General features: G+C 43.3%; 1 protein-coding gene across 5 annotated transcripts in view; it reads left to right on the forward strand.

Moving 5' to 3' along the window:
* Positions 1–25,702, forward strand: part of TANGO2 (transport and golgi organization 2 homolog) — a 243,668-nt gene that overhangs the window by 203,273 nt on the left and 14,693 nt on the right. For 4 of the 5 annotated variants that reach the window (XM_077461701.1, XM_077461703.1, XM_077461702.1 and 1 more), the window contains exons 6-7: positions 9,777–9,847; positions 24,241–24,394. In XM_077461701.1, the coding sequence (XP_077317827.1) occupies positions 9,777–9,847; positions 24,241–24,394 (225 nt within the window). The remainder of the gene's footprint in view (positions 1–9,776; positions 9,848–24,240; positions 24,395–25,702) is intronic. The other variant, XM_077461704.1, reaches the window with a different exon arrangement.

Genomic DNA, 25,702 nt, shown 5'->3' on the forward strand with positions numbered 1-25,702 from the left:
ACACTAAAAAAATAATAACCAAATCTGAAAATGAGAAAATAGAAGTTGTCACTACCTTTTGGGTCACATTGGAACCAGTTGAAAACTATTCTGACCAAACATTGGCATATGCTCCTCCTTGACCATAGACTTAAAGACATTTTGGGTCCAATGCCCAATCTGATTGCTAAAAGAGCCCCAACATTAGGTGATGTCCTGGTTCGAAGTGAGTACAGGACTATAGAAACATTTAGTGGGTTGCTGTGGGGGGCTGGTATACCCAATGGCATGTACCCTTGTGGGCATTGTAGTATATGTAGATTTGTTGAGAAAATTGAATCCTTTGCTGATCCAGACGGCGAAAGGACTTATTAGATTAGATCCTTGGTCAATTGCTCCTCCAGCTATGTTGTGTACAAAATATCTTGCCCATGTGGCAAGATATACAGTGGGGCAAAAAAGTATTTAGTCAGCCACCAATTGTGCAAGTTCTCCACCTTAAAAAAATGAGAGGCCTGTAATTGTCATTATAGGTATACCTTAAAGGGGAGTTTGAGGCTTTTTATGTTTATTAAAAGTCAGCAGTTACAAAAAGTGTAGTTGCTGACTTTATGACACTTACCTGTTCTGCGGTTCAGCAATGCGGCCAAACGGGGTGCCGCTCCTCTCCCCTTCCTCTCCGCCGGCGCCTCCATTGCCACTCTAGGCACCTGTCTGTGTCACGCTGCATTCCTGGAGTGGACAGGTGATCTCCTGGGACCTGTCACGTGTCCCAGGAGATCGCCTAGAGGGAGGGGCCGCCTAAGGCGAAAGGAGAAGTCGCCTTGACGGTCCCCTCCTAATGTAAAATCCTTTTCTTTGAAGTACATCACGGGACACAGCGGTGGTATACACGTGTATTGCTTTGCTACAAAACTTAGGTACTCCCAGTAGTGGGAGGGGTTATATAGGGAGTGAACTTTTTGTCTTAGGGCGTGCCAATGTCCATGACCTAAAGGTGGCCTATAACCCACATAGTAATTACTATGGCTCTGTGTCCCGTGATGTACTTCAAAGAAAAGGATTTTACAGGTAAGCTGTTTTAAAAATCTTGTTTTTGCCATATGAAAAAGTGAGGGGCAAATGCTGCAAAATGCACAGTAAAAAACACGCAACCCACAAAACGCCAAAATGTCCCATTAACCACATGTAGTGTAGCCAATTGAAATCAACAGGCTGCTCTATGTGTGTCGCAGGAAAAATGACACAAAATGTGCGCTCCCACTATACTATATGTGAACGGGGCCTGAAAGTGAAATTGATGTAGAACCCAAGAACAATGAGGCTCCATTCACATCTGTGCATTTCCTTGCACTTCAGAAATGGGCTGCACCAAAAATCGAAGTTCTAAAGCTTCTTTGGGGCGATTGCTGTGTTTAGGGCAGCTCATTCAGGTGGATGGGCTGCCCTATGTGTGAGTGAAAATCCTCCAAAAGGAAAAGGAAAAAAAATGCATGTGGGAATGCAAGTTCCCACTATGCAGATTTGTGAATGGGGCTTTGACAGCTGACTGTGTCTGTCCTCTCCCTTTTATGTACTTGTATAAAGATGGCCATACACAATGCAATCTGAATGTGTATTTAGTGATCATGGCTATTACTTAATTACATTTCATTTAAAAAACTGCAACTGGGAGTTGGAGGGTAGATGAGGCAGGGTGTGTGCTAATGAGGTCAGCTGGTCAATTCCTTCCTGTGTCATGACCTAAATGTAAGGAAGAAGACATTACTAATGGAAACGTGGATTAGGACAAGAAAACTAAGTGATTGTATATTTAACCACCTCAATACAGTGCACTTACACCCCCTTCCTGACCAGACCAATTTTCAGCTTTCGGTGCTCTCACAGTTTGAATGACAATTACTCTGTTATCCAACACTGTACCCATATGAAACTTGCGTCCTTTTTTCCACACAAATAGAGCTTTCTTTTAGTGGTATTTAATCACTAGTGGGTTTTTTATTTTTTGTGCTATAAATATAAATATATAAAAATTTAAAAAACGTAAATTTTGTGAAAAAAATGCCTTTTTCATTGTTTCTGTCATAAATTTTTGCTAATTGGTAATTTTTCTTCATAAATTTTGGCCAAAATTTATACTGCTACTTATCTATGGTAAAAATAACCCACATTAGTATATATTATTTGGTCTTTGTGAAAGTTATAGAGTCTACAAACTATGGTGCCAATCACTGAAAATTTATCACATCTGATCAGACCTTTAGTACATCAGGTGTATCTCATTTCTTGAGACACGAACAAGTCAGGAAAGTACAAATACCCCCCAAATGACCCCTTTTTACAAAGTAGACCTTCCAAGGTATTAAGTAAGTAGCATGGTGAGTTTTTTTAAGTTGTAATTTTTTCCCACAATTCTTTGCAAAATTTTTTTTTTTTTCTTCTTTTTTTTTTTTTTTACAAAATTGTCATATTATCAGGTTATTTCTCACACACAGCATATGCATACAACAAATTACACCCCAAAATTCATTCTGCTACTCTTCCCGAGTATGGTGATACCACATGTGTGAGACTTTTACACAGCCTGGCCACATACAGAGCACCAACATTGATGTAGTACCTTCAGACGTTCTACGAGCAAAAATTATGCATCTCATTTCTCAACCACCTATTACACTTTTGAAGGCCTCGGAGTACCAGGACAATGGAATTTCCCATAAAATTATCCCATTTTGGAAAGCAAACACCCCAACGTATAATCTGTGAGGCATAATGAGTCTTTTGAATGGTTAATTTTTTTCCAGAAGTTTTTGGAATATGTGGAAAAAAATTAAAACGCATTTTTTTTTTTTACACAAAATTGTCAATTTATAAGATATTTCTAACACATAGCATGTATATAGCAAAAATTACACCCCAAAACACATTCTGCTACTCCTCCCGAGTATGGCGATACCACATGTGTAGGACTTTTACACAGCCTGGTCACATAGAGAGGCCGAACATTGAAGTAGTATGTTCAGGCATTCTAGGATCAAAAATTACACATCTCATTTCATTCCTACCTATCACACTTTTGAAGGTCCTGGACCACCAGGACAGTGAAATTACCCACAAAATGACCCCATTTTGGAAAGCAAACACCCCAACGTATATTCTATGAGACATGGGCTGCAAATAGGTACTCGGGTACTCTGATGGGCTGGAGATAGGTACTTTGATGGCCTGGTGACAGGTACTCTGATGGCCTGGTGACAGGTACTCTGATGGCTTGGTGACTGGTATTTGGGTACTCTGAAGGGCGGTGACAGGTACTCATATGGACTGTGACAGGTACTTGGGTACTCAAATGAACTGTGACAGGTACTTGGGTACTCAAATGAACTGTGACAGGTACTTGGGTACTCAAATGAACTGTGACAGGTACTTGGGTACTCAGGTGGACTGGGACAGGTACTCGGGTACTCTGATGGGCTGGGACAGGTACTCGGGTACTCTGATGGGCTGGGACAGGTACTCGGGTACTCTGATGGGCTGGGACAGGTACTCGGGTACTCTGATGGGCTGGGACAGGTACTCGGGTACTCTGATGGGCTGGTGACAGGTACTCGGGTACTCTGATGGGCTGGTGACAGGTACTCGGGTACTCTGATGGGCTGGTGACAGGTACTCGGGTACTCTGATGGGCTGGTGACAGGTACTCGGGTACTCTGATGGGCTGGTGACAGGTACTCGGGTACTCTGATGGGCTGGTGACAGGTACTCGGGTACTCTGATGGGCTGGTGACAGGTACTCGGGTACTCTGATGGGCTGGTGACAGGTACTCGGGTACTCTGATGGGCTGGTGACAGGTACTCGGGTACTCTGATGGGCTGGTGACAGGTACTCGGGTACTCTGATGGGCTGGTGACAGGTACTCGGGTACTCTGATGGGCTGGTGACAGGTACTCGGGTACTCTGATGGGCTGGTGACAGGTACTCGGGTACTCTGATGGGCTGGTGACAGGTACTCGGGTACTCTGATGGGCTGGTGACAGGTACTCGGGTACTCTGATGGACTGTGACAGGTACTATGAGGGGTGGTGACAGGGATGCGCACGCACGATCACGCGCATTCCATGTTTAAACGGGAGGCCGTCATATGACGGCCTTCCGCCACAATAGGTGCGCTGCCTGGCCGTCATTTGACGGCCAGCGGTCAGCAACTAGTTAATGGAAAGCTTTGATATTTTTGCAAAAAAAGTTCACGAATGCTATATTGGTGCATAGGGGAGCTGGAATTTAGAAAAAAAAAAAGTGTGCAAAGGTGAACTTACCCTTTTAAGGAAGCTGATGAGCGTTAATTAACAGAGTTTATGGGTCAATTTTGTCAAAAACATTTCATATATGCAGCGAATTTCCATTCACCTATTATATAGGTAAAATGTCAAATGATGTACTAAATTATCTAGCTTGTCTATTTTTGAAAATATTAGGGTTATTAATAAAAAATGAAATGCAACTGCCTGGTTTAAAAAATACTCAAATATACATATATATTTTTTTTTTACCCTGATAGTATTGTAGATGTTTTGTCTGAAAATCACAAAATGTGGTGATTTTTGGCAAAATAGTGCCCTCTTGTGTATGTAATCAGAGTATATACTGTATGTATTATATACCAGCCTTTCGTGCAACTCTAGCATTCCTTTTCAAGTTGCTGGGGGGTTCCTTGAGCAATGAACAGTGGCAATATGATTTCATACATAGTAAGGTTGAATAAAGACACCAGTCCATCCTGAATGAGTGTCTACATCCCTGTACATTGTGTCTCATTAAGATGCTCATCTATTATTTTTTATTTAAAGCGGGGTTCCACCCTAAAGTGGAACTTCCTCTGATCGGAACCCCCCCCCCCCTCCGGTGTCACAATTGGCACCTTACAGGGGGGAGGTGGGTGGAGATACCTGTCAAAGACAGGTATTTACACCCACTTCCGGGCATAGACTCCCGTGGGAGTCTGTCATTTCCTGTCCTGCCGCGCTGTCTGCTGGGACACACACGGGTCCCAGTGACAGCGCGGACAATTCCTATTGCGCTGCGCGACTCGCGCATGTGCAGTAGGGAACCGGGAAGTGAAGCCGATTCGCTTCACTTCATGATTCCCTCACCTAGAATGGTGACTGCCGGCATCGCTAGAACCCGGGACAGGTGAGTGTCCATTTATTAAAAGTCAGCAGCTGTAGTATTTATAGCTGCTGGCTTTTAATATTTTTTTTTTTAGGTGGAATCCCTCTTTAAGGTACACATATAGCGCCGTCAATCAGTCCCTACCCTAAAGGAGTCCACAATCCAAGGTCCCCAACTCGCACCCATATACCAGGGCTAATTTTGGACAGAAGCCAATTAACCTACCAGCATGTCTTTGGAATGTGGGAGGAAAGCCGCACAGGGAGAACATGTAAACTCCAGGCAGGTAGTGTCGTGGTTGGGATTAGAACCAGCGACCCTTTTTACCACTAGGTGAGAGTGTGTTAACCACTACACCACTGTGTCACCCGTATTTCCCACCTACCCTGACCATCAATGTTAGAGGGCAGCTTTCCATTGACCACTAATGTAAGGGGTCACTTCTACACTGACACCTACCATAATATTTTGTGTTTTGTGTCTGTAATCTTCATTTTTATTTCAGAATTATTACTGAAATAGTTAAACCAAATTTTTTATGTTTTTTAAATACAACTTTCTATAACTTACTGATCACACTAATGTATCATTAGTTGTAGGTTTAATAATTTGTAGCAATAATTCCCTGAGCTCTTAAAAAAAAAAGATTTAGGATTCCTTTGGGGGAAATACTGTTGACAACAGTATGTGCATCATTGCAAGGGTTTACTCTCATTGCCGCACAGACAGTACTACGTTGTTTCATAAAGATTTCATGTCCTTGCATTGATACATGCTAATCCACACATTTAATGATTATGCTTTATTTAATGCTTTATGTAACGCTAGAGAGGGACATATGTTCTGTTTAAAATTAACCATGTATTCAGCTACGTGAAAACTTGAATTACCATGTATCTTTATAATGTAGCATTTATTCACACAGACCATTTGTATGTCCATTATACCAGAAATATATATATCAGGAAATAGTTTTCTTTTTTACTGCATCACGGCAGTAATTTGGATAATATCCAGATATCTGACCTCTCCATTTGGGAAATATATCTTTCTGCCTGTCATACTAATGATTTGTTGTCAGCTTTTTACTGACCTGTACTATCTGTAGAGATCAGGAATTCTGACACCAATTTACAGCATGCTTGTTTTAGAATCTGTACAAAGCCAGGTGACAGGCATTTTCAGAATGAAGCCAGCAGTGGCAGCCTATACTTTAAAAAATGATTATTATTATTATTATTTTTTTTTTAATACTAAATTGTTAAGTCCATTTTAAACTGCTAATGGTAGACTTTCTTAATCCATTTGATCATTTTTACGATTGTTGATTGCAATTATCTTTTTACTTCTTCAAACTACACAATTCCTTGTTTAGAAGCCATGCCTATGTATGCCATATAATTTGTGTTTTTTTTCGTTTTTTAGTTAAATTAGAGTTTTACTCCATTGTGAAGGGTTACCTTTTCTTAACACAATCCTGTTTCTAAGCAAGACTTGGTGCTGTGTTTTTTTTTTTTTCCTGCAAAACCATGTGCATGTGTTATTTTTTAAAGGTGAAATTATCCTTTAATATTTTTTTTAGGATCAGTTTTTTCAGATCACAGTCGGATTTGTTTAGAGCCAGGAGATTGCATGCAGTGTTGCTGGAAACTGGATTTTTCTGTAGACCAGGAAACCCACCTTTTTGGCATTGAAGCAAATACAAATATGTATATATTGTGAAAGTGCAGTTATAATTTCAGTTCACTTTGTGATAATCTGGTATAGGTGTCCGTTTATGAAGCGGTGATCAGCAGTGATCCCAAGGATCACCGCTGATCACAGACCATAAACCGCTTATGAACCAGAGATAATCGCGGGAGAAGTGTTTGAACATGTTCTCTCGCCGATTATCTCCGCACATGGAGAATCCTCATAGACTGACACAGTAACGGCCAGTTTATGAAGCTGCGATCTCAGCGCTTCACTGGTGATCTGAGTCAGAATTCACCTCCCCGATTCACCAGCTCAGAGGTGGAGAATGGGGGAGTGAAGAGAGAATCTGGGGGTATCTGAGGGGGAAAGAGGAAGATAATTAACTTCCTTATGCCTCGTTCAGACCCCCCAAGGCACTAACCATGCCCCCCTGTCATATTTATGTGTGTATTTATGTATATGTATGTATGTATATATATATATGTGTGTGTGTATGTATGTGTGTGTGTGTGTGTGTGTGTAATATATATATATATATATATATATATATATATATATATATTAGTGTGTGTATGTATATGTAATGTATATATGTAATGTGTATGTGTGTTTATACATATATATAACGTAGGGGGAATCTTTATTTTACTAACATTAACCACGCCGTCTGTCTGTGTACTGAGTGGTGATAAATTATCACTGCTTAATAAACGGACATCTCAGTGTTTCTGTGAATTTCTTGTACTGTAACCACGTAAAGTCTCATGAGATTCCAGTATCAGGGGCCGTTCTCCAGTGTTGGAAGCGTTTGTAGATCACTTCACTCCTCAGAAGGTGAAGCGATCTACTCCGTTTCATAAACTGGCACATAGAGGAGAAAGATCTCCTCTGTGAATGCCAGAGAATGAAGCAGTGAATAGATTTCACTGCTTCATAAACGGACACCATAAAATGAGAAAAGGCAGGGATCTACCGCATATATAGCCTCTGCAGCCTTGCAACCACAGTGCACATGCGGTGTCTACCCGTGGTTATTTATCCTGGTGACTTATTCACATTATTTCGACCCTGCCAGGTGTTGCTGCCTGTGACATGGGCAGATAGGAGTGTCAGATACTGAATACTGGTGCATGTATGTGTAAAAGCATTCTCCAAAATTTGGAGATAGTCTAGCAGCTCCAACCCTGATAACGATTTCTCTCCTCCTTTTTCAAATTTTTGACTGATCTACCTGCAAATCATTCACTCTTATAAGGCACTCCAATAACAAATGTAAGGCAGAAGAGACTTGTTGTTTTGCTGGGATTTCATAGTACAGTGAGAGAACAAAGTATTTGATCCCCTGGTGATTTTGTATGTTTGCCCACTGAGAAAGAAATGACCAGTCTATAATTTTAATGGTAGGTTTTTTTTTAACAGCGAGAGACAGAATAACAACAAAAAAAATCAGAAAAAAACTAATTTAAAAAAGTTTTTAATTTATTTGCATTTTAATGAGTGAAATAAGTATTTGACCCCCTTCACAAATCATGACTTGGTACTTGGTGGCAAAACCCTTGTTGGCAATACCTCAGGAGGGATTTTGTCCCAGTCCTCTTTACAGATTCTCTCATTAAGGTTTCAGTGCTGATGTTTACGAACTCAAACCTTCAGCTCCCACCACATTTTCTATGGGATTAGGGTCTGGAGACTGGCTAGACCACTCCAGGACCCTTATGTGCTTCTTACTGAGCCACTACTTTGATGCCTTGGCTGTGTATTTTGGGTCTTTGTCATGCTGGAATACCCATCCACTACCCATTTACAATGCCCTGGCTGAGGGAAGGAGGTTCTCACTCAAGATTTGATGGTACATGGCCCCATCCATCATCCCTTTGATGCAGTGAAGTTGTCCTGTCCCCTTAGCAGAAAAATACCCCCAAAGCATAATGTTTCCACCTCCATGTTTGACAGTGGGGATGGTTTTCTTGGGGTCATAGGCAGTATTCCTCCTCCTCCAAATACAGCAAGTTGAGTTGATGCCAAAGAGCTTGATTTTGATCTTCTCTGACCACAACACTTTTTTACCCAGTTCACCTCTGAATCATTCAGATGTTTATTAGCAAACTTCAGACGGGTCTGTACATGTGCTTTCTTGAGCAGGGGGGCCTTGCGGGTGCTGCAGGATTTCAGTTCTTCATGGCGTAGTGTGTTACCAATTGTTTTCTTGGTGACTATGGTCCCAGCTGCCTTGAGATCATTGACAAGATTCTCCTGTGTAGTTCTGGATGGATTCCTCACTGTTCTCATGATCATTGAAACTCCATGAGGTGAGATCTTGCATGGAGCCCCAGACCAAGGGAAGTTGACAGTTATTTTGTGTTTCTTCTCTTATTTACGAATAATCGCACCAACTGTGGCCACCCTCTCATCAAGCTGCTTGGTGATGGTCTTGTAGCCAATTCCAGCCTTGTGTAGGTCTACAATCTTGTCCCTGACATCCTTGGACAGCTCTTTGGTCTTGGCCATGGTGCAGAGATTAGAATCTGATTGCTTCTGTGGACAGGTGTCTTTTATACAGGTAACAAGCTGAGATTAGGAGCACTCCCTTTGAGAGCTCCTTATCTCAGCTCATTACCTTTATAGAAGATCCCTGGGAGCCAGAAATCTTGCTGACTTTTAACAGATCAAATGCTTTTTTTACTCATTAAAATGCAAATCCATTTATAACTTTCTCTCACTGTTAAAATAAACCTACCATTAAAATTATAGACTGATAATTTCTTTGTCAGTTGGCAAACATGTACTATATCAGCAGGGGATTAAATATTTTTTTCCCTTGCTGTATGTGGCTGCAGTGGTGGTAGGAAAGCTTGCTGTTTGTACTTTTTTTTTATTGTATAGGACATTTTCATTTTCTTAGATTTTACATTGTTTTTTTCTTTCTTATTAGCAGCACAAAGGAAGACGTAATTTACTATTATGGATCCAGAGGAGAAAAGCAACCTGTCAAATTAAATCCAGGTAAGTGATCTGTTTTGTCGTTTGTAAATTAAAATACTAAACAGATTTATACTTGGCTCCTCTGTGCAATATTGATTTTTCTTTTCTGGGGTCACCGACTGTGGCTCTAGGTTCCTCCTATTCTCTGTGTTCCACCATAAGAGTCCGCTTCCTATTGTGGTACATGGGCGGGCATGATCCCAAGCCCTGCGTGTCCATAGACACACAGAGCATGGCTTGGCCCTGCCCCCCACCCAGCCAATGGTTTTTGGTGCTGTCGCCTCTTTGTCCTGTGAGACCAAGAAGAGAGGGCTGCTGCAGACCAGCACAGCACTGGATTGAGTGAGGTAGATGTGAGGGAGCAATCCAAATACTGGAACATGTTTTATCCTAATGCAGGGAACGCATGATGGTAAAACATGTTTAACTTTTAGAACCACTTTACATAAGGCAAAATCTGAGCCAGAATGCTGATAATATGTCAGTTTAATCTTATTTTGAATCCTTTCGTACATGAAAATATTAAAAAAAGATGTGATTTTTATTACATTTTTCATTACATTTTCCCTTATGAAATGCAAACCTGTTAGAAAAAGATTAAATTAAAGTGCGGTTGGTGCTTTGAGTTCTATATTCACATAAAGCTGAACTTCAAGGAATTATTTAAAGCCACCATTGTAAACAGTGATGTATTCATTAGAAAATATTTTATTGTGTTTTAAATCTATATGTACAAAGAATCTACATATAAAGTAGCTACCCACAAATCCTTGCAAACTAAGACTGAGATGGGAGGAGGGTCAGCACAGTGGGCTACTTTGCAAAAAGAAATCTTCAGGGATGTAGTAAAAATGCTGAAAAATCCAGCAGTCCTTAATAAGACAAAAAAACATAGTGTACATTAAAGGGAAACTGAGGGTTGTAAATTTAATATTTATTCCAAAAAAAACTTAAAAGCCTTACCCCTGCTATCTTGAAATATGCAGGCAGTAAAAGTGTTCTTTTGATGTGTTATATATTTTATGATTATCTTTAGATTTGTAACTAGTTGGGTTATTGTCTTTGCAATGCCCTGGAATAGCAAGGATCCTTTAATAGCAGCAATGACATTGGAATGAGTAGAATAATGTTACGCAGCATAATTGGTATGTGCTAGATATATTACTCCCTAAGCTATTATACTTGTGTACGTGATAAACAAGTAATAAATATTTTTTTTCCTTTAGCATTCAGCTCTTAGTAAATCTTATTCCAGTTCCAAACAAGAAGAATCAATCTTGGCAAAGAAAAAAAAAAAAACAGTGCAGGTGTAGGATATATTTCAATGTCACGGTTTTATTTATAGAAATATTTCCTTAATAAAAAATAAATAAATAAATAGATAGATATTAGAGGAAAAACGAAGGGATCTGTAGATAGAAAAAATGGCTTTGCGAATATTTAAAGTGGTTGTAAAGGTGAAAGGGTTTGTTTTTTTGTTTTAGTTTTTTAACCTTAATGCGTTCTCTGCAATAAAGTAAAAAAAAAAACATTTATTAGTAGACCACCCCTCAGCCCCCCATAATACTTACCCAAGCCTGATCTTGATCCAGCGCTGTGCAGGTCTGCAGCAGCTCTTCTTCCGGCTCTTTTCCCAGCTCTCATAGGCTTGGCTGAGAGCAGCGTGAGCCATTGGCTCCTGCTGCCATCAGTCAAAACTAGTGGGAGGCCGGGCCAAGCCAGACTGTGTGTCTGAATAGCCACTTCCTCTATGGCACTTGGGGAGGAGCCAGGAGCACCAGCCAGGGACCCCAGAAAAAGATGAGGCTGCTGTTTGCAGGTAAGTATGACATGTTTATGTATTTTTTTTGTTAGTTTTTTTTTTTTAAAGAAAGCTTTATAATCATTTTAACATTTATGAGGTAATAACTAAAGTAAAACAAAATGGGACTATATTGGTGTATACTCAATATAAACAGACATTCAGCCATTTCAAATTAACATTTTATTTATCTCAACTCAACCGCGGGAATAACCAGGGTCAGTGATTTAAAATCTTAACGACACAACAAAATTTAAAAACATTTGCTCATTATTGTAAGTGAACAGAACCCCTTATTGTAATGACCCCTCTACATTTCAACTAACAACAATACAGCAACACTTTGCACTCCAACTGTAAAGCTTGCAGAAGGGTCACAAATTTGTAATGCTCAGATGCTTCTTTAGGCGAAGGGTGTTCAACAAACAAGTAGGTAGATCATTCCCAGGATGAAGATCACTGCCATAGAGGTAGATATACAAGAAGAGAGGCTCTGGAAAAACCAAATGCTAGTCCCCAAATTCAGGCTGGCAGATTGCAAAGGTTACTTGTTTGTAGTCGTACTCATGCTCAAAAGGAGGAACGATATACTATACTATACTCAAAAACTCTTGCTAAATCTAAAATGCCTCATGCAGGCAAGAGGGTCAGCCCAGGGTGGCATACATTCCAATCTTTTCTGTACTTAAATGGCCCTGGTTCAAGAAGGTCTCCTCAGCGTCTAAACAATGTGGATGTGCAGCAAGAGAGTACTCTGACTGAAGTGGGAATTTTTGTTTGTTTACAATGCTTTCATTAATATGCACATGATGGTACTATATATGGAGATTATATACATTGTATAAAATTTCCAACATGCAGATTGCTTTTGTATATAATTGCTAACAGTATTAGTATAATTTTTTTTATTATCTTTTGGGACAGAAAGAATTGTAAAATTCTTATACAAACCTGGGTATTTGCAGCACTGCAATTAGGTTGTATATATACAGTTGGTGGCCTGTTGGGAACACAGAACATTGCAAGCAGCAGCGAACGTGGTTATCTGGTCACAGTATATAGGCGATTGCTCAGGGTTCTTCACCTTGTGCACATATATGCCAAGAACTTTCGACTAGCAGGGGAAATAATATGTGGGAGACCTCAGCACTGTGTACTTCTATGGAGATTCCTGTTCAAATAGCCAAATGAATGGGTGTTTGACCAAGCAAACCTCCAGCTGCAGTGGGAAGCAAAACATTTTTCTTCCTCCTTTAGTGTAAAAAGATAAACAGCATGAGGTCCCCACCCCCCAAAGTTCATATCTAACCCTTTAGATCGGTTATGGTTTGTTGGGGTCCCCCCAGATTCCATACCAGATCCTTTGAGTCTGGTATGAATTTTAGGGGAGACCTCAATGCAAAAAAATGCACTCCCCCTGAAATTCCATACTAAACCCTTATTCAAGCATGCAGCCTGGGTGGCCAGAAAAGGTGGGGGGTGAGCATGCAGCCCCCCTCCCCTCCCTAAACTATACCAGGCCACATGTCTTCAACATTAGGGATGGTATCTTACCAGGGGGGGCCCTGCCAAAGCAACTTGTCCCCATGTTCATGAGGACAAGGATCTCTTCCCAAGAACCCTGGCCTGGTGGTTGTTGCAGTCAGCGGGCCAGGAGCTTTTCAAAATCTGAAAGCCCGCTTTAAAAGTAAGGTCGTAAGTAGAGCTCTACCCAGAGTTAAGAAATTACCTTTGTTTGAACAAGCAGAGGAAGAACTGGACCCAGTTACAAGGCTGCGATAACCTGCATGTTAATAGGAAATTACGAGGAGTTATTGAAACGTCTTGAGGTTCCTGAGTGGAGGAAAATATTACTAAAGCCTTTTAATCATCTACAGTTGACTACCTGATTGAGCCACAGATGATGACTGTGCCTCCATGTCAGTGGAACAAAGAAAAAGATGCTTCCTTTTAAAATAGCTGTGTCTGTTTACAGAATTGTGCAGTTGATCTGCTGACCTCTTTTACTTTCTGGCATTCTCTAATTGGCACCCTCATTAGATTGTAATGATCTCTCGGTTATCCTCATTAAACCTTTATATAATAGCTTATGCTGTTTGCGGCTAGAGGTAGGTCATTAGTGAGCTCCTATACCAACAACGGTAAAGTGTATCTAGGAGCTATAAGTCAGAAAGATGCATTGGTGTTTCCTCTTTTTCTTTTCAGCATTAAATAGTAGATTGGGGATGGTTACTGTTATTGGACTTGATAGTGTGGTGACCGTATTGTACAGAGTTGCAGATTCAAGCAGTAAAGGAAATGTGCTTATTATGTGCACAAACCGAAGATCTAAGCTGTAGTTAAGGTGAACCTGCCAGCCTTTTTAAACGTGAAAGTCGTTTCTAAAAGTAGACACCAGAAGATGCCAGTTATGATCTTTGTCAAAAAAAACTCCTGTGTATACCTCTCTGAAGTCTTAGAGGTGTGACTTCAGAACTAAACCCTGCAAACGTATACAGTTGTATTCTTTGCAATGAGGGTGCCACTACTGGTTGCTAAGGTAAACTCAGTAGACAAGTGCGATGGCAGCTCGTGATGTTTCTCAGTCCTATAAATTGGTACTAAATGTTGCTTTTATTTTAATCCATCCATACTAAGCAATATTATAAACATCTCCCCACTATTTAACATGCATGTTATGTATGAAACAAACACTTATCTACAGTAGTTAGTATCTATCCATCGCCTCTGAGTCCCTCAGCACAGATTTCAGCTTCCTTTAAGATAAGGGCTCTCCTAGGGCAAAGGGAGCAGAACAGCCCCCAGCAGCCAATCGGCTTAGAGGTTGGAGAGGAGTGTCTTGCATGGGCTGTGTGCTTGAATGGACGCACATCCATTCAGCACTAAACACAAGAGTGTTTCAATAGAACTATACTGGGGAAAGGAGGGAAATGTGTTTTAAAAATGGATCCTTTATTATCACTTTAGTTACCAAAGAAAAACTAGTTTCAGAGATGGGTTTCTGGCAGCCAAGGTTATCAGCAAAGATCACTTTTAGATAAACTTGTGCTTTGCACCTGAAAGTTGACCTCATGGCCACCTATCTCTTTTGCCACAGAAAACCCTGTGTAAGCTCCAAGATGTCACTTAGACTCCTTTCCCCACCCCTAGTGACAATTAGTGGCACAATGTAATAATAGGAAGGGGAGTTGCATGCTCCCCACATGACTACAGGAAACAATAGTGCTGTAGCGGCTGTTTGGTGAAACCACATTGCTTAATGGGAAACCAGGCTTTTGGAACACCAGGCGGTGTAGGATATCTGCAGTGACTGTAGCTCTGAAAGGGCAAAGATTGAAATTGGTCTGCCACTGGACTAGTAAGTATTACTAATCTTCTTTTACAGGCTATCTCATTTAAAACAGTAACGGGATACCTTTTGTTGCATGCTTTGCTCTAGAGACAGGGTAATTTAAGGCTGGGTTCACACTTATGCAGATTGAATTTGAGTCTCCCTGCATCCAATTCCCATGACAGGAGACTGTGACCAGGTCTCAATGGAGCCATTTCACACATCTCCATGGCAGCCGCAGAGTGCACTGCAGAAGGGTCTTGTGTGTCTTTGGAACCATTTCAGGTCCGAATCGAGGCAAAAATTCAAACCTGGAATGGTGAATGGGGATGCTTTGGACCCCCTACTGCGAGCCGCTCTGCAGATATTGTGAAAGCAGCCTTAAGTAGACCGGATGGTAAAAACTTATTTTTTTTTTTCCATTTTGCATAGAGTAAGGGAGGGTTCTAACCCCTGCCAGTTTATTTTTTGCCATCTGTGCCCCATTAGTTAGATTTACCCTCACTTCCTGTCCCACAGCCTAACACGGGAAAGAGGAAATCCCTGGAAATTTTGTGAATTCCTTGGGGACCCCCAGGTCACATAAAGAGGGTGAATTTCCCTAATACTGACACGGACAGCAATAAAGACCTATCCATCTCTACTCTACTACTGTCCAAAACAAAAAAAATAATAAAAGATTTGCCTTTAGTTATACTTTAAAGCAAGGGCCCCTAAAATGTTATTAATGCAAGCACCCACATGGTCCAGAATGTTCAAAAAAAAATTTTTTTGTTTTTTTTTAACTTGTGTTGTGCATCTTCACTGATATGTGCACAGACTTGTAAGTGTACAGTAGTAATTGAATAACATTACTAATAATTGCCACTAGTAATATAATAATTACTAATTAGCTAATACTTACTAATAAAAATCACTACTAATAAGTAAAAGATAGTGTGTGCACCACAAGGTCACCAGGCAGCCCTGCTGGCAGAATCCAGCCTATCTTAAGTCTTAAGTTGCGTGTTTATGGCGTGCCCAATAATCAATTAGCAGGGGAGCTGTTGAAAAGGCATGCAATTCAGGCACAAAATGATACCTGACAATAGCAGATGAGGAAAAGACGACTCAAATCTAATATAGATTTTCTTGTAATTGCTGTGCAATCTATCACGGGTGTCCCCAGATGCTGCAGTTTAACTAGCTGCCTTCTAAAATGTATCGCTTTCTTCATTTTGGGATTCCTTCACAGCATTACTTGACATAATGGTTAAATTAGATGCTACCAAAACAGTAAGGTGTATCTCATATGCAGTACTGTATAAGTAAAATGTGAGCACAGAACAAAAAGTATTTGTGATATGCTGGCGTGCAAGGAAGGAGTCCAAAATGGATCTACCACACAGCAAAACACCCGTGTAGTTTCTTCTGAAAGCATCTATTGCCCAACACATGAAAAGTCGGGTAATCGTGATATTTTGCATGTATTCACTGTATATTGTACTGTCTGTATGTTGCACCCTCTAGCGTGCTACTAGATTAGTGCAGGAAAATTTATGTTTGACTCATAGCTTGTGAGTCGGAAGTTGGATCAGGATTTACCGCAGGTCAGACTGGATGACTCACAGAGGCATTTCTCTGCAGGTCTCTGGTTATGTCCACTGGGTCTAGAAGCTAGTGGGCGGAGGCCAGGAGAACTAATCTGCATACTTGAGGGATCTTGGCCAATCCCCAGGCAGAATGTTCTGGTAGGGTGGTTGAGTTAGCCCTTTAAATATGGTGGAGCCAAGCCAGCAGGGGAGTCAGGTGGAATATGGAGTGGAGGGGTCCCTTAGGTCTGGGGGGGCCCTTTGCCTCCAGGCTGGGCTTTGGCTGGCTTGGGAAGATCCATTCAGCATCACGGTTTGAACAGGATTCTTGCCTGAGAGCAGTGGGAACAAGGAGGACAGAGTGAGTACATCAGCACACCCAGGGATTCACAAGGGGAGAGACTGACATTATGTAGCAAGCTTTCAAAAGACAGCGCTATGCTTAACCCCTTATCCCTTGTCCTGGGAGATCTTTGGAGCAGCCAGGTGAGCTAGTAGTCCTTCAACCAGGAGGGCTGGTAGATCCTGCAGGCGGTGGAACTGGGAGAAGATCTACAGGAAGAAAGGAGATGCCCATGCATGCAGCGTTCCAATATTTTGTGCTACTTTCTTGAGGGCTGAACGCTCCTACCTAGTCCATAAGCGACTTTGCCACTGACCCAAGAGACTAGGTGTTTCTAGTAAGGAGAGCCAGATCTTTTCTTTTGTACAGTTATACAAAGTAAGTAAGTTGTCCTCATCTGTTCTTCAAATCAAGTTGTATAAGAATATGATATAATCCCTATACCCTATCCAAGTTGTTTTTCCCAATAAAACAACAAAAACAAGCTCATGGACTTATTTCTTGTGTCTGGATGCAAGTTGGAAATGCTCTCGTGGAGAGCCAGTTACCAGCAGCCTTTATGGGGGTAGTGAGATATATATATATATGTGTATGTATGTTTGTGTTCAGAAAAAAGACAGCTGGTGTCTTCATAGGTTGCCGTCTTTCAAGATCCTCTTTTTTTTTCACACATTCACAGTTTTTATGCAGCTTGTATATTGACTTGGTTCTAAGGGCTGAAGGTAAAATACCTTTTGAGTGCAGCTCCTTTACCCCACCCCCAGCCACCCCTTGTACTTGCGTGAGTCTGATCTTGATCCAGCACTGTGCATGAGAGCAGCATCTCTCTCTCTGCTCTCTCCTTGCTGCTGTAAATTGGAGCCAGTGAGGAGGGGCATGAATACCTCCATAGCAAGCAGCTTGCTATGGTGGGCACCCAGCAGGGGGGAGGAGTCGGGTGCACCAGCGGGGGACCCAAAAAGAATGAGGAGGATCAGGGCTGTTCAGTGGAAAACCATTGAACAGAGCAGGTAAGGATGATGTTTTTTTTTTTTTTTAAATCATGGGTTTACACTGACTTTCATGATTTTTATCTTTTTTTCCGTGGCGGGTGATACAGGCTCACCTGCAGCATGGTGTCTAAGTACTAACTGGTATTCACCAGAGTTCTAGATGGTGTAGATTAGGGATGAGCTTCGTGTTCGAGTCGAACGTATGTTCGACTCGAACATTGGCTGTTCGTCCGTTCAGCGAAATCCAAACATTTTGGTCCGTTCGTGTCAAATTCGCGTGGCGCTCACGGCCCACAATGCACTGCGATTGCGCAGTGCATTGCTGGCTCATGATTGGCCAGCAATGCACTGTGACCCCGCATGCTTGGCCAATCGCAGCGCCAGCAGCGAGGAGAGCCATGATTGCCTGTGGCCAATCATAGCTCAGGCTGTGTAGTGCACGCCCCACACTATATAAGGCCGCCATCGATTTTCTATCTTGCTGTTGTGTAGTGGTTATTGTCTGCGTGCCCTGACCGCAGTATACACCGCTATATTCACCTCACCTATATAGCTAGTGATCTATCTTTAATAATAGAGCTTGCAGTCAGTAGTGTTAGGAGATCGTGCGTGCTGTCTGCGTGCTCTGTACCCAATACATACCGCTATATCCACCTACATAGCTCTTCTCTATTTGAGCCCACTTGCCATCTGCAGGAGTTATTGGAAGTTGTGTGTGCCTCCAGCACAGCACAGTATACATCTGTATATACCCCTTTATCTCTGGTGTTCTATAATAAAGGCATCTGCAGGAGTTAGTGGGTGTTGTGTGCCTCCAGCACAATATACACTACCCAACTGCTGTTTTACCCAACTCCCTTCAGGCCATTACCATGTCTGGAAGGCCAGCAAGGAGAGGCAGACAGGCGCAAGCCGATAAAAGAGGGCAAGCAGGCTCTGTGTCTAGAGACAACAGTGCTGGTCGTGGACGCGGTGCATTGTCATCAGCACGTGGCCATGGGACATGCTTGTCCTTCTTTTCGGCAGCTGGACATGTTGAACCGCAACATGCCAACGACTTGGTAGAGTGGATGACCAAGCCCTCTTCATCCTCCTCATCCTCTCTCACCCAGTCTCAGGGTAGTAGCAAAGCAGCTGCCAACGCATCGTCTTCCCTCCTCTCAATGTCATCATCAGTGACTCCTTCCCTAGACCCACCACGTCCTCCTGAGGAGTCTCCTGAACTCTTTGAGCACAGTGTTGGGTACATGCTCCAGGAGGATGCCCAGTGTTTTGTGGGCTCTGATGATGACACTCAGCTAGAGGAAGGCAGTAGCGTGAGTGCAGACAGAGGGGATGCTCAAGAAGGACAGCAATCTGGCAGTCATGTTCCACAAGCTGCAGCATACTGCCAGGTTTGCTACAGCGATGAAGAGGGAGGGGATGATGAGGGCACTGACTCCACGTGGGTGCCTGCAAAGAGGGAGGAGGAGGAGGAGGAGGAGGAGGCACATGTCCAACAAGGCACGATGCCCTCCGGGGGCCAGCTTAGGGGCAGCACACCGACTGAATCGCACCGCAGAGCTCCGCCTGTGCAGAGTGCTGCCTCTGCGCGTTATTCTAAAAGTTCTTTGGTGTGGGCCTTTTTTGAGACGAGTGCATCAGATCGCACCGCTGCTATTTGCAACATATGTCTCAAGCGTATCTCACGTGGCCAAAACATCAGCCGCTTGGGCACCACATGCTTGACCAGACATATGTTGACCTGCCATGCAGCTCGTTGGCAAGCGTACCTCAAAGACCCACACCAAAGAACAAAGCGGACCTCTCCTTGCTCCTCATCAGCTGGCATCTCCAACCCCACTAGACCTTCAGTCCTCTCTGAAACCTGCTCTGAGAGGAATGAAGGTGTAGAATTAGGTGTGTCACAGCCAAGTGCTTCCGGGAACTCTGCTAGCGGTACACCCACGTCCGATTATAGCAGGCAAATGTCCCTGCCCCAGCTGCTGGACCGGCGGAAGAAGTTCACTCCCAGCCATCCACATGCCCAGCGGTTGAATGCTAGCTTGGCTAAATTGCTAGCACTTCAACTGCTGCCTTTTCAGTTGGTAGACTCGGCCCCCTTCCGTGAGTTTGTACAATGTGCGGTTCCTCAGTGGCAGGTCCCCAAACGCCACTTTTTCTCACGGAAGGCGATTCCGGCTCTCTACCGGCATGTGGAAGGCAATGTCCTTGCCTCGCTGGACAGGGTAAGGTGCATATTACCGCTGACTCATGGTCCAGCAGGCATGGACAGGGACTTTACCTGTCTTTCACGGCCCATTGGGTCACTCTTCTGGCAGCTGGGAAGGATGCAGGACAAGGTGCAGTAGTGTTGGAGGTTGTTCTGCCACCACGCCTCCAAAATGCTACTATTGGTTGTGACACACCTCTCTCCTCCACCCCCTCCTCTTCTTCTTCCTCCATGGCCTCTTCCAGTGCTCTGTCCTCCGAACCAGCGGTGCTCCGTAGGCGTTCCAGGGGCTACGCAAGTACGCAGGCAAAACGATGCCATGCCGTGCTTGCGCTGGTTTGTTTGGGGGACAGGAGCCACACTGGGGCGGATGTTTTGTCAGCTCTGCAGGGGCAGGCCGAGAGGTGGTTGACGCCACGCCAGCTTAAGCCAGGAATGGTGGTTTGCGACAATGGCACCAACCTCCTCTCCACCCTCCGACAGGGACAACTGACCCATGTGCCCTGTGTAGCTCACGTCCTTAACCTGGTGGTGCAGCGGTTCTTGGGCAGGTACCCCGGCTTACAGGATGTCCTGAAGCAGGCCAGGAAAGTCTGTGTGCATTTCCGCCGATCATTTAATGCCTGTGCTCGGCTGGCTGAGCTCCAAAAGGAGTTAAACCTGCCCAAGAACCGCCTTATATGTGACATGCCCACCAGATGGAACTCAACATTGGCCATGCTGCAGCGGCTGCACACGCAGCAGAGGGCCATCAATGAGTACCTGTGCGACTACGGCACCAGGACAGGGTCAGAGGAGCTTGGTTTTTTCTCACCACGCCAGTGGGGCATGATCAGGGATGCATGCACTGTCCTGTCACCGTTTGAGGAGGCCACAAGGATGGTGAGCAGTGACAGTGCATGCATCAGTGACACTGTACCTCTTGTCCACCTCTTGGAGCATACGCTGCGTGGAATAATGGACAGGGCACTTGAGGCAGAACAGAGGCAGGAAGAGGAGGACTTCCTTGCCTCTCAAGGCCCCCTTTATCCAGACAGTGTTCCTGCTGTGCCACCCATCACACAGGAAGAGGATGAGGAGGAGGAAGAGGAGGAGGAGGAGGAGGAGGATGATTGTGTCAGCATGGAGGTGGAGGCTGGCACTCAGCAGCAGCAGTCCTGTAGGGAAGATTTACAGTCCCAAGAAACACGTGGACTTGTACGTGGTTGGGAGGAGGTAGCTGCGGATCATGTTGTCCTTAGTGACCCAGAGGACTCCGGACCGAATGCCTCAGCTAACCTACGCTGCATGGCCTCCCTGATCCTGCAAAGCCTGCGGAAGGATCCTCGTATTCTTCAGGTCAAGGAGAGGGACCATTACTGGCTGGCCACTCTCCTTGATCCACGGTACAAGGGTAAGGTTGCCGACCTTATCTTGCCATCGCAGAGGGAGCAGAGGATGAGACATCTCCGGGAGGCCTTGCAGAAAGGTCTGTGCAACGCGTTCCCAGAGACTGGGAGGTTACAAACTCCTGGTCCTGGACAACGTGTTGCTGAGGCATCGGTCAGAAGGAGCGGTGGAGAAGGTGGCCGTCTGACTGATGCTTTCAGACAATTTTTTAGTCCGCAGCCCCAAGGTTTGATCGGTTCCAGCACCCATCGCCAGCGTCTGATTTACATGGTGCAGGAATACCTAGGGGCAAGGTCAGACTTGGACACCTTTCCCACCGAAAATCCTCTGGCTTACTGGGTCTTGAGGATGGATCACTGGCCAGAGCTTGCACAGTATGCAATTGAGCTACTGGCCTGTCCTGCATCCAGCGTTCTTTCGGAACGCACCTTCAGTGCTGCTGGTGGCTTTGTTACCGATCACAGGGTGCGCCTGTCCACCGAATCAGTTGATCGACTGACCTTCATCAAGATGAATCAGTCTTGGATCACCCACAGCTACCAAGCACCTGAAGCTGATGTAACCGAATAATTTTTTTTTTAAATACCACATCCCTTCAAGACTGCCTATGCTGATGCTGAGTGACTGTCCTGTTATGTTGATTGTCTATCCTCTTCCTCCTCTGCTGATATGTTGGAAGAACATTTCTGGTTCTGGTTGATGCCATCAGCCCAATTTTTCTGCCCCTGTTTAACAGGGGCGTTTAATTACAATTTTTGATGCAATGCTTTGCAGCAGGGCTAATTCCTGCAATAAAACTAGAGTATATGGCAGAGGTTGCAGTGTGGTGGCACCAGCACCAGTGCCTAAGGCCCAATTTTTCTGCCCCTGTTTAACAGGGACATGTAATTACAATTCTTGATATAATATTTCACAGGAGGGCCCCTTCCTGTGCCCACCCAGAGTAACGGTGAGGACTTATAGTGTTGCGGCACCAGCACCACAACCACCAAAGGTCAATTTTTCTACCACTGTTCAACAATGGCATGTAATTACAATTCTTGATATAATCGTTCACAGCAGGGCGCTCCAGCGCCCACCAAGAGTCACTTTGAGGACTTACAATGTTGTGGCAAAACCAACACCTTGTTCCGCCATTTCTGCAGAGCATATAGGGCAGGCCCCTACTTTCAAACATCCAATTTACAAACATCTCCTACTTGCAAACGGAAGGAGACAACAGCAAGTGAGATGAAAAAAGATGGACGACAAAACAAATTATACAGGGGTGATAACCCTTCCCTATGTTTTCCAAAAAGCTTTAAAATAGTTTTTTTGACTGGAGCTACACTTTAAAAATGTACCAGTTGAAAATTACAAACAGATTCAACTTAACACAACAAACCTACACAGTCCCTGTCTTGTTTGCACCGCCTGTATACTGCTGTTCTGAGTATATAGGGCCTGGGGGCCACACGCATTTCCTTTTTTTAATATGGGTACGGGGTTCCCCTTAATATGCGTACAAGACCCAAATAGGCTGGTAATGGCCAGGGAGGGCTACCCATGCCATTTTTCTCAATGATTTTCAACCATATTGCAGGAACCAGATATAACATTAAAACCGCAAGCAGTTTTAAATGGTGTTATTTCCGTTAAATGTCATTTTGTGCAGGGACTGTTCTAAACACGGGAAACATGTGGCACTTCACAGGCATACTACAGACACCCCACAGGCAACATATTTAAAGGAATATTTCACTTTTTTTTCCCACTTTAATCGTCATTAAAATCAGTGCTCCCGCCAAAACGGACGTTTTTAAAACTTTTTTTTGCATTGACCCATGTCCCCTGGGGCAGGAGCCAGGTCCCCAAACCCTTTTTAGGACAGTATCTTGCATATTAGCCGTTAAAATTAGCACTTTTCATTTCGAACGTTCGAGTCCCATAGACTTCAATGGGGTTCTAACGTTCGTTCGAATTTGGGGTCCGTTCGAAAGTTCTGGTGCGAACCGAACCGGGGGGTGTTCGGCTCATCCCTAGTGTAGATGGATTTTGCTGCATGTTAGTACCAGGTCGCCCCAACTATGAAGTAAACAAGCATAGAACAGGAGTGAGATGAGAGCACAATCATCTGGCAAACAGGAAGTGCAGACACATGGCATGAATCAGGAAGTTCAATTCAAGGAATTTTCCAGGCTGCTGTGTAACATCCCAGGTAGCTCGGCAAGAAGAGGCATCTCCAGACACAGCAGAGCTCTCATGTTCAGACTCAGGTCCTGACATAATGAGGGTGGAGGGGGAGGATAAGTGAAACTTCGCTTTTTAGGTGAAGTTGCCCTTTAGGGAAGCACGGCACTTAGTGTAGTACAGACTATGCTGACAGTCTGTACTACATTGTCTACCTTGTCCTATATTATCTACCTTGTCCTATATTTAGACTTTGTGTTGAAATTACACTATTTTCAAAATTTACAATGTTCCACAAAGAAATGTCACTGAGGGTCTTCATCATAGGTTTGCTATGGGGCCCCAAGATTTCTAGTTCTCCTTGAATGATCTTCTCTCCGATTGAATGAATTGTAGGCTACAATCAAATGGCTGCAATTATATGGCATTTACTTCAGATTTTAAAAATGTATGCAGCATTTTAATTAGCCTTGAGCTCTTCCTAATGCTAAATGTAGATCCTCTTATGTGAATTGTGTTTATTCAGGTGTAATGAAGAGTGATTCCTTGTTAGATATTGTTTCACCTTCAAATAAATGAAATACTGTTGTGTTTTTATTGCTACAGGCTTGTACGGCTTGAGCTGCAGCCTCTTGGATACCCCATGGAAGAAACTCGAACATGGGAAGAGACTTTTTGCTGACATCATCAGAAGGAGCCATGACATTGCCAAAGAAGACCTGGTGCAGGAGCTCATTAAAGTGATGAATAATGAAGAACCGTAAGAAAAAAATGACCTACAATTCGTTCTGAAAGTGCCAATGCAGCAGTTCTTTTTCCTGGTCTCAAGAAGGCCAATCTGTTCTTATAGTTATAGTACTGCTTTATGTCAGTAGTAACAGTATGTTAATACAAGTGCGATCTGATAAAGTTTCTATGCATATTGATGGATTCTTAAACATAATGGCATTCCTTCTTCACTTGCTAGCTGAGAGGAAACCATGGGTTAACTTATTGCATGAATTCCCAAGGTGCTAATATGATCCATTTGTGTTTGTTTTTTTTCCAAGTTCAGTTCAGTTCACTGGATATTTTAGTTATGGGAGGGTGCTGGTGAGCTTCTCTGCTGAAGTTCTCTTCTCTGTAAAGTACAACATGTATGAGCGGACACTATGATGATCCTTAAAGTGGTATTACACTTAAAAAAGAAAAAACACTAATAGGCAGGGATTTTATGGCAGAAGATACTCTATCAATCTCTTCTGCCATAAATGCTTCGTCCTGTTTGTCAGCTGCAACATACACTGAGCCATGCATGCTCAGCTCGGAGTATATTCCGCACCCGCTCTGTGCTGGTGTGATGTGACTGCAAGTTAATGATGTCATCACAGCCCGGCGATTCGGGTGGCCAAATGGGGTGAACCCAGAAGGAAGACCAAGTGAAGATGGAAGCACTCGAGTGCTGACAGCACAGCGCTGGAGGTTTTCCTTTGACGTGTTAGTCTGTGCTAGTATGTGGTTCTTGCTAGCACACTACGGCATAAGTCAGCAGGACGGGGGCAAAAAAATAATCTAGGAGTTTTTTAAATGCTTTATAACCTGCAGCAGAGTTTATTGGAGTGTGAAGCTTTAAATCTGGAGACTATTAGCCAAAATTCCGGACAGAAATCGTACCTGAAACGGTGAACAGGAACGCACTGGGCCCTTGCTGTGAGCCGCTCTGCACAGCAGTGTGAACCCTGCCTTACAGAAAAAGCAAGTGGGTGATACTATGTGAACCTATGTGAGCCCAGTACTTGATCTCCTAAGGTCATAAGCATTTTGAGATGGAAAAGGAATAGTTCTGATATTGAAAGAACTGCTTAATGACATCCCAGCTATATTATAGCTGTTAAAGGAGGAGCCAATGTTTTTACAAATGAAATCAGATTATATGTTCGAAGATCGATCATTTACTAAGGACTGACAATTCCTTCAAAACACAAGTTGACACACTAGACACTGCTGATGTAAGTGGTGCTATTTAGCAAGATGTTAGAGATTTGTTAACTTGCAAACACTTACAAACAAGTAATCTGTACTCTACCCT

The sequence above is a fragment of the Lithobates pipiens genome, unplaced genomic scaffold (assembly GCF_037356315.1).
Source record: "Lithobates pipiens isolate NorthernLeopardFrog02 unplaced genomic scaffold, aLitPip1_a1.2 Scaffold_3, whole genome shotgun sequence".
Classification (NCBI taxonomy): Eukaryota; Metazoa; Chordata; class Amphibia; order Anura; family Ranidae; genus Lithobates; species Lithobates pipiens.